A 12,515-nucleotide genomic window follows, 5' to 3' on the forward strand; every position below is an offset into this window, starting at 1 on the left:
AAGCTTAGCAGAGGTCAGAGGCCATAAAGTCACGCCACAGAACTCAGGCCTCTGTCAGTCCTTCCTGTCAGCAAGTGCTACCACGACCATGTGTTACAAAATGACTCACCGACATGTTACTAAACAAGCTCTTTATTACCGGTTATATTCTTAACTATCACTATACTTAACTACAGTTAAGTGCTCTCATCAACAACATTTCAATTGTGATACTATGCTGTTGCATGCATTTCATACTTTGTAAGTGTTCAGGACTTAATAATAATAATAATAATAATAATAATAATAATAATAATAATAACTTATTTATACGGCACATTTCATTCAGGGTATCAGCAGATAAGTAAAAAAAACACCACACAAAGGATAAGGCAAGAATAAACCATTCAAACAAACTGTTGAAAAGTACTCACATAAAAAAGAAATAAAAATCAAGCAATTTTAACACGAAATAAAAAGAAGAACATGCTTAAACAATTGGGCATAATTAGATGAATAAAACATAAACACTTAGTAAAACATATTGTTAATTATAAGATGAAAAGAAACATTAAGATAAAAAGGAATGCTTTAAGTTGTCGCTTAAGAATGTTCCTTGTGGCTGCCTCTCTGATATCATTGGCACAGTCTTCAACCATTTGGGTGCATTGTGGATCAAGGCTGCTGCCCCTGTTTTATTCTGGAGGATGTTTGGAACGTGTAGCAAACTTTCTGAGGAGGACCTGAGGGCTCATGAAGGGATCTCACATGACACGTCACATGATTGAACCCACTGCTGTAAGAAGGTGCTAAACCGTTAAGAGCTTTGTAGACACGCAAACGGTTTTTAACACTGTTGTCATTTCTTGAGCTGATCGACCCAAACTTTTTCATTGGATTTGACATTAAAATGACGTCAGAGCACTACGACATTATAATGTCATAAAATGACGTTAGAGCACTACATTCGAAAACTCAATTCAAAATTCACATTCCTCTTTTGTAAAATCAGAATTCGACTAAAATTTTTACGTTAAACCACAAAATTCACATTCCCAGTTTGGCGCAGCATCCCAGTATGCGCAGTCCTTCATCTTAGTGAATGAATGAATGAATGAATGAATGAATGAATGAATGTTCGATTTATATAGCGCCTTTCCAAATTCCCAAGGAGCTTTACAATTTAACACAGGTACAACATTTACATTTATTTACATTTATGGCATTTGGCAGACGCCCTTATCCAGAGCGACTTACATTTTTATCTCATTTTTTATACAAGTGAGCAATTGAGGGTTAAGGGCCTTGCTCAGGGGCACCTCAGTCATGGCCTGGGGTCTGTGTACAAGTCACAGACAACCAATCACACACCAGCGAGAAGCGGCAGCCAATTGCGCACAGCGTACTCTCCACCGGAAGCCACAGCCCCCTGGGGACTGAATGGGGTGCAGGAAGGGGAGAGAGGACAGACCCTAGTGGCAGAGCACCATCCACCACTGGGCATACAAGCACACAAACACACACTCAGACACTAGTTTCTATTGAACATAGAGACACAGACACACACTCAGGGAGAATTTGTTGACTGCCAATTTACCTAACCTCCATGTTTTTGGACTGCTCTTCAATGTTGGGGGTCTCCTGTGTCCAGGGATGCCAGGGCTTCTGGCCCTAGCCAGCTTGCTTCTGGTGCTCCGCACACATCTCGCCAGCTCGGAGACCACAGAGCTGAGGTTCAGCGGGCAGACGGACTTTGCTGTGGAGGAGAGCAGTCGGACCATCGTGCGGCTGGTGGTGGAGAGAACCGGCTCGCCTGTCAACGTCACTGCTCTGGTCCTGGTAAACGCGTCACCTCTATTTATGTGTTTATTTATTTTACTAAGATGTGGTTGTTGCCATGGCTGTAGCCGGTACCGCTTGGTTGAACTGAAACCTGTGTGTGTAGGTGTGGAGGTACATTGCCAAACGCACTAGGGACCAGGAACAAGCTGAAGGGTCTGGTCACAATGGTCATAGACCTCAAGACCAAAAGTGGATGCATAATTTACTGATCAATATCAGTATTGGTCAGTACTGATCAGTAGTCAGTGGTGCTATAATGCAGTGAATATTGCCTGGATGATGAGGGTCCTGTGAAGCACCATTATTAGGAGAAACATTATGTGAAAAATCACACAGCGCTACCCATCTGTGTTAGCCAGATGTGCCTCCTGCAGTAACAGCAGGGTGGGTCCTCCATGTTCCAAACATCTGCTTGGCCCAAACTTGCCAAGTCACTGCCCTGCACATCTGCCCTCGATTAGCGCAGGAACAGAACTCTGCCTGCTACTCCAGAAAGAGCGCTAGCTGACACGCTAAGGAACCCGGCCGCTGACCTTAAGTCAAACAGCTCCCATGGTAACACGTAGGGACGATCCGGTGGCTTGTTTCTAGTGTGTTCTAGCGCGTGGCATGAATGGAGGCGGTAGTCGTGGTAACAGTGGTAGTTCACCCAGATGGGTCGAGAGAGCTTTTGGGAAGCTGGAGACTTACCATGCTCTTCTTCACGTGTGTTTTGAACATCACACGTTAAATGATGAATAAATCACAGCTGTTCTGCGGTGCTCTAGTGAATTGTGGAAATGTCTCCAATCCACATGGTTTTTCTTCATTTCAGCATTTCCTGTATGACCAAATATAAATTCAGATGCTGTGGTATATGGATTCATTTTCATCTAATTGCCGTCCTTCCTCATTGATCACGGATGCTTACCTAAACCATGAATAGGATGTAATGAATAGATCTCCGCTGAGATTAAACGTGACAGTAGTAACAGTGAGGTTTTGTGGCTACACAGCTGCAGGGTGAGGACACCGGAGACTTTGAGTCCACCACCGCCGCTGCATTTCTCCTGTCCACCGAGTCCAACAAAACCGTCTTCGTCGCCGTGAAGGACGATGACGTACCAGAGGCCGACGAGACCTTCGTGTTCGTCCTGCAGCTTCAGGTGACACGGAAGCGAATGATAAAGCATCGTCACGTGTGACCTGTTTCTGTGTCTCAGATAAAGCAGGATTGCTTCCTGTGGTTACAGTTGGCTCTGGTCTCCGTCACTTTCTGTGGGACGTCTATAGTTCTTGTTGTTGTTGTTGTTGCTTGTGGAGATGGTGGTGGTGTTTGTTTTTACATTTGCTTGCATGTATTTCTGTTTGCCTCTTGTGTGTGTGTTTTGTTTTGTTGTTGTTATTGTTTTTGTTGCTTCAAACCTCCCATTTATGCTCCTGAATAGTTAGAGCTTCACCGAGCTTGTGCGCTAATGTCCTCTACAACAGAGTCCCCAACCAGTTCTGAGCGCTTGCTCCGAGCCCCCCCCCCTCGCTTTTTGAACCCCGGCGCAAGTACCCATAAGCCCTGCAGTAGCCTTTGATTTTCTCTGTAGGCCCTGTTGAAGGCTTAGGCCATGCCACTGTGAGACGGCATTAAGAGTCACCTTTGTTAGAGGAAACCCAGTCCGACAGACGCAACTCCCCTGGACATGAGACTCAAGGGAAATTATACACGGGGAATCGCTAAACGAAAAGCACTGGCACGAAATGAAACTTCCAACAGCATGCAAATGCCGGAGGAGACGAAAAATAGAGGGAGGCCGAAGATTTTCACTCATAAAGACCCAGCTGGAAGTGACCTCTAACATATGATGTCAGCTCCTAGAAGCATCATAGGCAAAGAGCACAACAGTCCCCTAAGGGTTCCTTAGGGTTCTTTGGAGCTCAATTTTGTTTGCGATGTGAAGGAAAGCATTCGCATATTTGCTCCCTGGGCCGCATGCGTCTCACCAGAGGCCCCTGGTCACCATGGTGTCATTAGCTGCTGTCAGGGTGTGATTAATGGTAGTGAGTCTTAGCTTCGCGGTTGGCTTGTCTGCTGTTGACAAATGAGCCTCAGCCTGGCACAGAGGGGACAGAAGGGAGGCACTTACAGAAGGCAAAGGTCTGCTGGCACCAGGAGCTCTCTCTGATGACGGTCGGGATATCAGCCTCCAGCTTCCGTTTGCAGGCGACTGTCTCCCGGTGTTATCGGACAGAACGTGCGATCATATGTGCCAGCCTGTTCATTCCGTGCATCTGTCCCATATAAGAGCCCCCCCGCTTGGCAGTCTGTGTGCAGGCATGGTTGGTGGGTTTGGGGGTGGGGGGTGGGGGGTGGGGGGAAGGCCAGGGGTGGTGCTTCGATTGAGCTGGGCCTCAGTCACGGCCAGCAGAGGCGATTGTCTGAGCGTGTGTGTACTGTGTCTGCATGACCGCAGTGACAAGAGCGTGAAAGAAAGCTCTGTTAGAGTCAGGGGCAAAAGGCCCAGGGAGTGCGGGACTGAACGATGAGGCCCTGCACACGGCCCCAGCACTGAACCCAGAGGCCCTGCACATGGCTCCAGCACTGAACCCAGAGGCCCTGCACATGGCTCCAGCACTGAACCCAGAGGCCCTCCACACGGCTCAACACTGAACCCAGAGGAACCTCAACACGGCCCCAGCACTGAACCCAGAGGCCCTTCACATGGCTCCAGCACTGAACCCAGAGGCCCTTCACACGGATCCAACACTGAACCCAGAGGCCCTCCACACGGATCCAACACTGAACCCAGAGACCCTCCACACGGATCCAACACTGAACCCAGAGGCCCTGCACATGGCTCCAGCACTGAACCCAGAGGCCCTCCACACGGCTCAACACTGAACCCAGAGGCCCTCCACACGGCTCCAGCACTGAACCCAGAGGCCCTGCACATGGCTCCAGCACTGAACCCAGAGGCCCTCCACACGGCTCAACACTGAACCCAGAGGCCCTGCACATGGCTCCAGCACTGAACCCAGAGGCCCTCCACACAGCTCAACACTGAACCCAGAGGCCCTCCACACGGATCCAACACTGAACCCAGAGGCCGTCCACACAGATCCAACACTGAACCCAGAGGCCCTTCACACAGATCCAACACTGAACCCAGAGGCCCTCCACACGCCAACACTGAACCCAGAGGCCCTCCACACGCCAACACTGAACCCAGAGGCCGTCCACACAGTGTTGTGTTCTCTCTTTTACAGCTTCCTCTTTATCTCTATCTCCTTTTGTCTCTCTTTTTCTCGTTCTCTCTCACTCTTACACACACACACACACACACACACACACACACACACTGTAACCTGAATTACTATGTTTTCAGAGTTCTTCAAACGGGGTCACAGTAGGGACACCAAACATGGCCAGGATCACCATCTTGTCAAATGATAATGCCTTTGGGATCATATCCTTCAACTCAGTAAGAAATCTTTCAACATTAATTCCTTTAATATATGATATATTTATTCTAATTATATGCTTTTATATAATAATTAATATATTAATATATGCAAAATGCAAAGTATATATATTAAAACTTGTAACATCAGAAGACATTCAGTGTTCTTGGTTCTTGGGGGGGGGGGGGGGGGTGTAGCTGAGAGAGTAACCCGGGTGACTGCTGTCCAAAGTTATGCATGTTTATTGAAGGGCAATCAAACAGGAGGGGGGGGGGGGGGGGGGGGGGTAGAAGGAGGGAGGAGAGGGAGGAAATGAGAGTGGGTGGTGGGATTTGCTGCTGTGGAATGCCTCTGCAGTAGGGTAGCTCAGGTGGGACTCTAGAAACACTGTTGGGTTACCAGGCTGAGTAAAAAAATGCACATACAAGCAATTTACTGAACAGATTAAAGCGTCAGTAGACATTTGGATGGTGTCATGGGAACCACCTGTGTTCTACCACCCCACCTAAGGAACAACACCCCTCCTTTCTTTAATCATTCTCCACCCTCATGTTCTGCTCACCTCTGAAAGCTGTGTAATGGACGTATTAAGAACTTTGCCTTGGACAGTACTGTCTGAGGACCTCATATGGTGTCCACGTCCTGTCACCATCCTGTATCCACTGTGAATTAAAGCGTTGGCAATTCATTTAAGTGATACAAGTGCCACTGGGGTGGGATAAAATGGCCACCTCCGCTCTCTGTCTCCCAACAGACCGGCCTCATCACTGTGGAGGAGCCCAAAGGCAGAAGGCAATATGTGCCTCTGACTCTCATCAGAGAGAAAGGAACGTATGGAATGGTTACTGTGAACTTTGAGGTGAGCATCAGGAACTCTGCCTCACTTATTGACTTTCACATTTAAAGATGTTTCACACAGGAGAACTTGGAGGGTGAATTTACAGTTTTAACAGTTTTATTTTGTTAAGGTACCCTCATAATATGAATGTTTCAAACTGATAGATCTTTGGAGGCCCCAACCCAGCCAGCGAGGACCTGACACCAGACAGGGGAAATCTCACCCTTCGTCCTGGACGAGCAGTTATGGTCTTTAGCATCCTGATTCAAGATGACAAAGTACCGTTCTTTTCATTGTCTTGGTGTTTTTTCCTTATACCTTAATTTATTATTCATGTCAGAGTAAGAATACAAATCTAAGATCAAGTCCCCTCTGTCCATATAATTTTGTTCAAATTTTAATAGCAGATTTAGAACAAACGTAATGTTTTTCAGTATTTGCCCTTTGCGAGCTGAACAACTGCTGTGATTTAGAAACACCTCTGCTGATGTTGCCTCCAAACCAGATCCCAGAAGATGATGAGATCTTCACCGTGCAGTTGATGGAAGCGACGGGGGGCGCCTTGCTGAATCCCAACAGCAGCAGCGTGCAGATCAGAATCTTGCATAACGACGCCCCCGTGCGCTTCCTCCAGCCCTCGCTGGCCGTGTCCGAAACGGTCGGTGTCGTAAATCTCACCGTGACCCGTGGCAGAGCGGATGACGGCCTCCTCGTCGGCTCGGACGACGGGGAGGTGTCCATCGCGTATGACGTGGTGACGGGAAATGGATTGGCCAGTGCCTCGACGAAAGACTTCGTGGACCTGCAGGCCAACAGGACTCTGGTTTTTCCTTCGGGCATTCACGAGAGGGTGCTACGCTTTTACATCGTGGATGACCTTTATCCGGAAATCGCGGAATCTTTTCAGGTGGTCCTGCTAGAGGAGACACTGGTGGGAGATGCAGTTCTGCTGTCTCCCGGCATCATGCAGGTGACCATTGAGCCTAACGACAAGCCTTATGGAGTTCTGTCCATCAGCAGCCCACCTCTGGCGCTGCCCATCATGATTAATGAAGACACAACCGTGAGGTCAGTGGATTTTTGATTATACTGAGATTCCCTTTTCTAACGACCTGTACCATATGAAAACTGTATTTCTGCCACTTCAGAAGAGCTGGTTTCAAAGAATTAACAAATCACAGGATAGAGGCAAAGCGTTAAGACGAGCTTCTCTTCCCAAGGTTCGAAGGCATCACCATTGTGAGAAACGGAGGAACCCATGGTATAGTCTCTGTGAACTGGACTATAACACGTAACTCCACAGACAGGTCGCCTGTCTCCAGTGACCTGTACCCAGCATCTGGGACACTAAGTTTTGCCGTAGGGCAAATGACCGCCGTGCTGCCATTAAACATCACTCAAGACGACCTCCCAGAAGAGGCAGAGGCTTTCCTCCTCAGACTGATTCCCGCCTCTGTGCAAGGCGGAGCTGAAGTGGATGATCCCATGGAGGTAAGTGTGAGCTCTTGCTAATGATCTGGACTGTAGTTACATTAGATTGAGGACATGGGGCAGTCATGGTCTGGTGGTAGGGAACTGGTCTTGTAACCGGAGGGTTGTGGGTTCGATTCCCTGGGGCCATGACTGAGGTGCCCCCCATCTGCTCCCCGGGCGCCGGGCTAGGACTGCCCAACGCTCTGGGCATGTGTGCACCACAGCCCCCTAGTAATCACTAGTGTGTGTGTGTGTGTGTGTGTGTGTGTGTTCTAACTGCACAGATGGGTAAAAAGCGGAGGACAAATTTAGATTGCGGTGAAAAATCACAATTGACAAATATGGCACATTTACATTTTTACATTTACAAATCTCAAATGTGTGTAACTATGCAGTAGTGGATGGACCTTCAAGGGTGCTGTGACATAACATTGAAGAAAGATCACACTGCTTCTTGCTTTTTCTTTGGACCAAATGTGCAGCTCATTAAGCTTATTAGATGAACACAGGTCATATCAAAAGGCAGGAACTTTTAAAAGGACTAAAATGGCTCGGCACACATGAGGGGCTTTCCATGGTTATTCTGTGGCTCCCATGCCAGGTGGCAAGACGACCTTATCCTGGGTCTAAGCAGGAAGCCACGTCTGACAGAAGGCAACAGCACCTCCAAAGACCTCTCACAGCAGTGTGAACATGCTCGCTCCAAACAGCAGACCCAGGGTCAGTCTCCCGTCAGCGTGACGACTCGGCCGAGAATCGGCGTGCCAGAAAACTGCTTTCAGATCAGACCGGGCTCCCACGTGCCCATCTGGATTGCATTCTCGGCCTGCGAGGAGGATGTGGTCTGAGCAGAACACGGCAGCGTCAGCGCACCGCCAGCCACGTTAAGTGTCACCTGGCTGTTCCCTTCATGTGGTTGTGGTGGTAAACAGAGCCCCCAGAGAGCCTCGGCACACGAGCAACAGTTCTGGCCTTCATAACGCCTCTGCAGCAGGTTTACGTCCTGATTATGTGTGAAAGGAGTGGGTAGATCCAGCCCTTGTTTACGTATAAGCCCTTAAATTGCACCAGTGCATAAATGCGGTAGCTCACCCCCATCTTCAGTGGTCTCCCGGAACACCCTTGCGTTTGGGGCTCGGACGACTTGACTCAGCACCACGTGATGGAGGAATGCAGCAGGACGAATTACAGTTTGTACATGTCAGGCAGCCATAAATTAGCTGTGAAAAATCATCCCCACAAAACACAAAGCAAAATATTGACGGAACGCTCTCGCCATGACGATGCCTGCGTAAATGCCTGAAGGGGTAATAAAGTGGCTTGTGAATGCTATTTTTTGCCTGCAGGGTCTAATGAAAGAGAAAGGCTTGCTAAGATTAGTCCTCTACAAGTTGTTATGCAGAAGGACTTACGTGAAACCCGCGGTAATGTGTGGAAATGAAGACCTACTGCAGCTGTGAAAAACATTGGGACGTCTAGACACTAAAGTCTATATTACCGAGGGCATGATTGCCGTCTCATCCTGTGGCAAGTGGCCACAATTATAATGCTCTTTATCAAAACAAAAGTATTTTGTCAAGGAATGCTTTGTAGTCTTATTCCTGTATGTTTAGATAGATGAATATTTGCATGTTTAGATCAACCATCCTCAACACGCTCTTCCTCGTCCCCAGATGGTGTTCTACCTCCAGGACAGCGACGACGTCTATGGACGTTTTGGCTTTCTGTCCAATGAGAGCCAGAGGATCCAGAGCCAGCCCTCGGGCCGCTTCCTGTCTCTCAGCTTCCTGCGTGAGGCGGGCGCACGGGGGGAGGTGCGTCTGGCGCTTACGGTCCTCTACATCCCGGCCGGGCCCCTGGACCCAGTGAGGGCTCGGGACGGCGTGCTGAACGGCTCCAGCGCCAACAACCTTCTCTTCGGGTCCGGTCAGTCGAGGGCTCAGCTCGTCCTACCTATTCGCAATGACGCCTTCCTGCAGAACGGTGCCAACTTCCTCATACAGGTACTTCAACAGTTCAACAGGCCTTTCATCCACAATGCCACCGCCTGTGTAAAAATTTGCTGAAGCCCCTCGGTTTTTGACATGTGCGTTAACATCATTCACGAACCTTGTTTGTTCTGTATTCTTGTTTGTCCTGCTTCTCAATTAGACCTGGGAGGACAACCTCAAGTGTCCTGACAGTTTATCGTCTTTTAACACAAGAGTCTCTCTATTAGCTTGTCTTACAATGAACCATCTTGAATCATGGTGATGTGTGGGGTTTGGCTCATCGCCATGGGATTTGTGTTGCACACAAATAACCCCTTCATCAAGCAACGCTGAGAAATAAACAACACAAACATCCTGGCACAGTTGAAACTGCTCAAGAGCTCCTTTAAGGAAACGGACAAGACACACAACGCACACACACACATACACACGCACACACAGTACAGACTGGCAGTGTGTGTGTGTGAGGGCTTAATTGAGAGGTCACTCCATGTGAGAACACCTTAAAATTGTATTAATATGAAGGTCGTGAGATAGTAGTGATCAAGGATATCAGTATGTCATGAAGCAAACTATGAAACGCATCTTCATTTCCAGACCTAATTTTCAGATATGGACAGTAAACATCACATTTGCACAAATTATTGCAGTCTTTAAAGCTGTCTAATGGACAGTATTTGTGGATTTATGTGGGATGGGAAATGCCTGAGGTTATATTATGCATATGTCCAGAATTTCTCAGTATTGAGCAATATGCCTGTGGTGGTCTACCTCCTAAACCATCTCTGCAAAGTGTTCATTGTCCTCCTGTAACTATTCAGTTATTGGCGGTATACAAAGGATCTGGGCACGGACTGAGAAAATATATCCTTTCGTCTCTCACTTAGCCTCAGCATGGTGTAACCTAATATTATTTATTTCAAAATCACTGGTGCTGCTTCTGGAGGAACTTGATCCTTCAAGGTATTGCTGCTTTATGGGGTTTATCCAAAGATGCGATTATGAAATAATTTGAGTGCCTGGGAACTGAAGTTGGTCTTTCCCTTAGGCGTTACAGGAAATATCTATAACACCAGTGCTGGTACCAGGGATGAGTACCTCTGTACGCTCCGATATCTTCAATAAAATGATCTTACTCTGCTTTAGTAAGAAACATAAAATATCGTTTTAAGTTACTTACAGTATATCGTGTAATCTCCCCAATCCAGCATAGGCAAAAAACCTGGATGGCTGAATGGAATATAATCTTAAGAGTGAATACATTTCTGGTATGAAAATGGCAGAGTTCAATTAGTTTAATGCTCAAAATAGGTGTTATTTGGTCTCATACACCACTTAAGGTGATTAGCTTGTCAGTTTCTTCTAAATGTTGGAAATGCCAGGAAGATCTGAGGGTAAATTGGTCAGTTTGGTGTGGGATTGACCTAAAGTCTAAACACACTGACAAGGCATACAGTTTGAGATTACAGAGCAGTCAGCTCTGTTTAACCTAATCAGGGCTTTCTAAACACATGTTGCACTGTTGTAGCCCTGGATTCAAACTGGAATGTTACGTCTTTGACAACTAATACTCAACAAATAGAAGTTCCCCAAGTCCAAGAAGAATCTTTGGGTATTGGCAAGGTAGCAGCATCTGAACGCATTTCTATTTGTATGCGTTAGTACTGTACTTAAAAAAAAATTTTTGTTTCCAGTGGCAAAGTGCAATTTGAAATTGTTTCATTTAAATGTCTGTCATCTCCTCCTCAGCTGGACAGTGTGCAGTTGGTGAACATCAATCCCCCAATTCCATCCGTGAGCCCTCGCTTTGGAGGGGCGGTCAGCATTTCCCTTGTTATCACACCTGACATCGCCAATGGAGAGATCGGTTTCACCAGCAACCAGACAGTTGTGGCAGTGGAACCAGAGGAGTCAAACACCAGCATGGTATCAGACCCACTGCACCTTCGTACTTAGTTCCGTCATTTGCCTCCTAATTGGGTTTAATCTTGCTCTTCTGAAAGCTCAGTGTATATATGTAAAATGGGTGGGTGGTCTTGATGGTGGGTCCTTATATTATGTGTAACTTACATAAGCCTTGCTCTCAACAGTCAGACAGCTGTTTCACTCTTCTAGTGTCCCAGTGTTCCTGCTCTCTTAGAGTAGCTAATTTGCAGGTGAAAGCCATGTAGCAGGCAAAAGCTTTAGATGAAAGTGTAATTTGCATCTTTGAGATGGCTTGTTCAAAGGCATATGTAACACGTCAGTCATAATACGCTTGGATCAATATACTGTAGTAATTGTTTTAGAGTAACAGATTCTACAAAGAGCTCAGTTTGATTTTATAGATCACACAGTCACACACAAATCTGGGCACCCAGTGAATGCGAAAGCATGCTGTCAGTCACGGATGCTCATTTGCATATTAGGACCACGCCTAGACCATTTTCAGCTGGTATGGTTGGTTGGTTTACCACAGTGTTTTGTTCTTTGCTGAATGCTTAATGTAATGCTCTATATTTGTATCATACATTATAATATATTTCCTGGGTCTTTAGTTGACTGCTTTGTTAGCTTGATATGAACTGTTCTAATATAGAAGAGATGACATCTAAAATGTTTTATACTTCTAAAATGTATATCCGTGGCCTTTTGTAAAGATATCCAAGAAGACCTGTCAGAACTGTCTGTCTCTCAGAGCTTACGAGAGGCACTTCTCACTCTTTCTAGATCATTCTTCCTCTGAGGCGAGATGGGACGGATGGGCAGGCTGAAGTGTTCTGGAGTCTGAGACCTGTTGGCGAGAACAGTGCTGATGTTACCAGGGATGACCTTTCACCTTTCACTGGTTCAGTCACGTTCCTTTCAGGACAAAGTGAAGCAAACATCAACATCACCATCATAGCTGACAACATTCCGGAGATCAATGAAACTGCCCTCCTGACCTTAGACAGGTGTGGTATACACCATTCCCATGGGAA

At 46.9% G+C, this 12,515-nt stretch overlaps 1 protein-coding gene across 1 annotated transcript in view; it reads left to right on the plus strand.

Annotated features, from left to right (window-relative positions):
• Positions 1 to 12,515, plus strand: part of adgrv1 (adhesion G protein-coupled receptor V1) — a 114,013-nt gene that overhangs the window by 11,590 nt on the left and 89,908 nt on the right. The window contains exons 2-11 of the mRNA XM_076997712.1: positions 1,631 to 1,818; positions 2,817 to 2,966; positions 5,178 to 5,273; positions 6,008 to 6,112; positions 6,256 to 6,369; positions 6,597 to 7,159; positions 7,312 to 7,582; positions 9,238 to 9,567; positions 11,305 to 11,481; positions 12,265 to 12,488. Of these exons, the coding sequence (XP_076853827.1) occupies positions 1,631 to 1,818; positions 2,817 to 2,966; positions 5,178 to 5,273; positions 6,008 to 6,112; positions 6,256 to 6,369; positions 6,597 to 7,159; positions 7,312 to 7,582; positions 9,238 to 9,567; positions 11,305 to 11,481; positions 12,265 to 12,488 (2,218 nt within the window). The remainder of the gene's footprint in view (positions 1 to 1,630; positions 1,819 to 2,816; positions 2,967 to 5,177; positions 5,274 to 6,007; positions 6,113 to 6,255; positions 6,370 to 6,596; positions 7,160 to 7,311; positions 7,583 to 9,237; positions 9,568 to 11,304; positions 11,482 to 12,264; positions 12,489 to 12,515) is intronic.

The sequence above is a fragment of the Brachyhypopomus gauderio genome, chromosome 3, assembly GCF_052324685.1.
Source record: "Brachyhypopomus gauderio isolate BG-103 chromosome 3, BGAUD_0.2, whole genome shotgun sequence".
Lineage (NCBI taxonomy): Eukaryota > Metazoa > Chordata > Actinopteri > Gymnotiformes > Hypopomidae > Brachyhypopomus > Brachyhypopomus gauderio.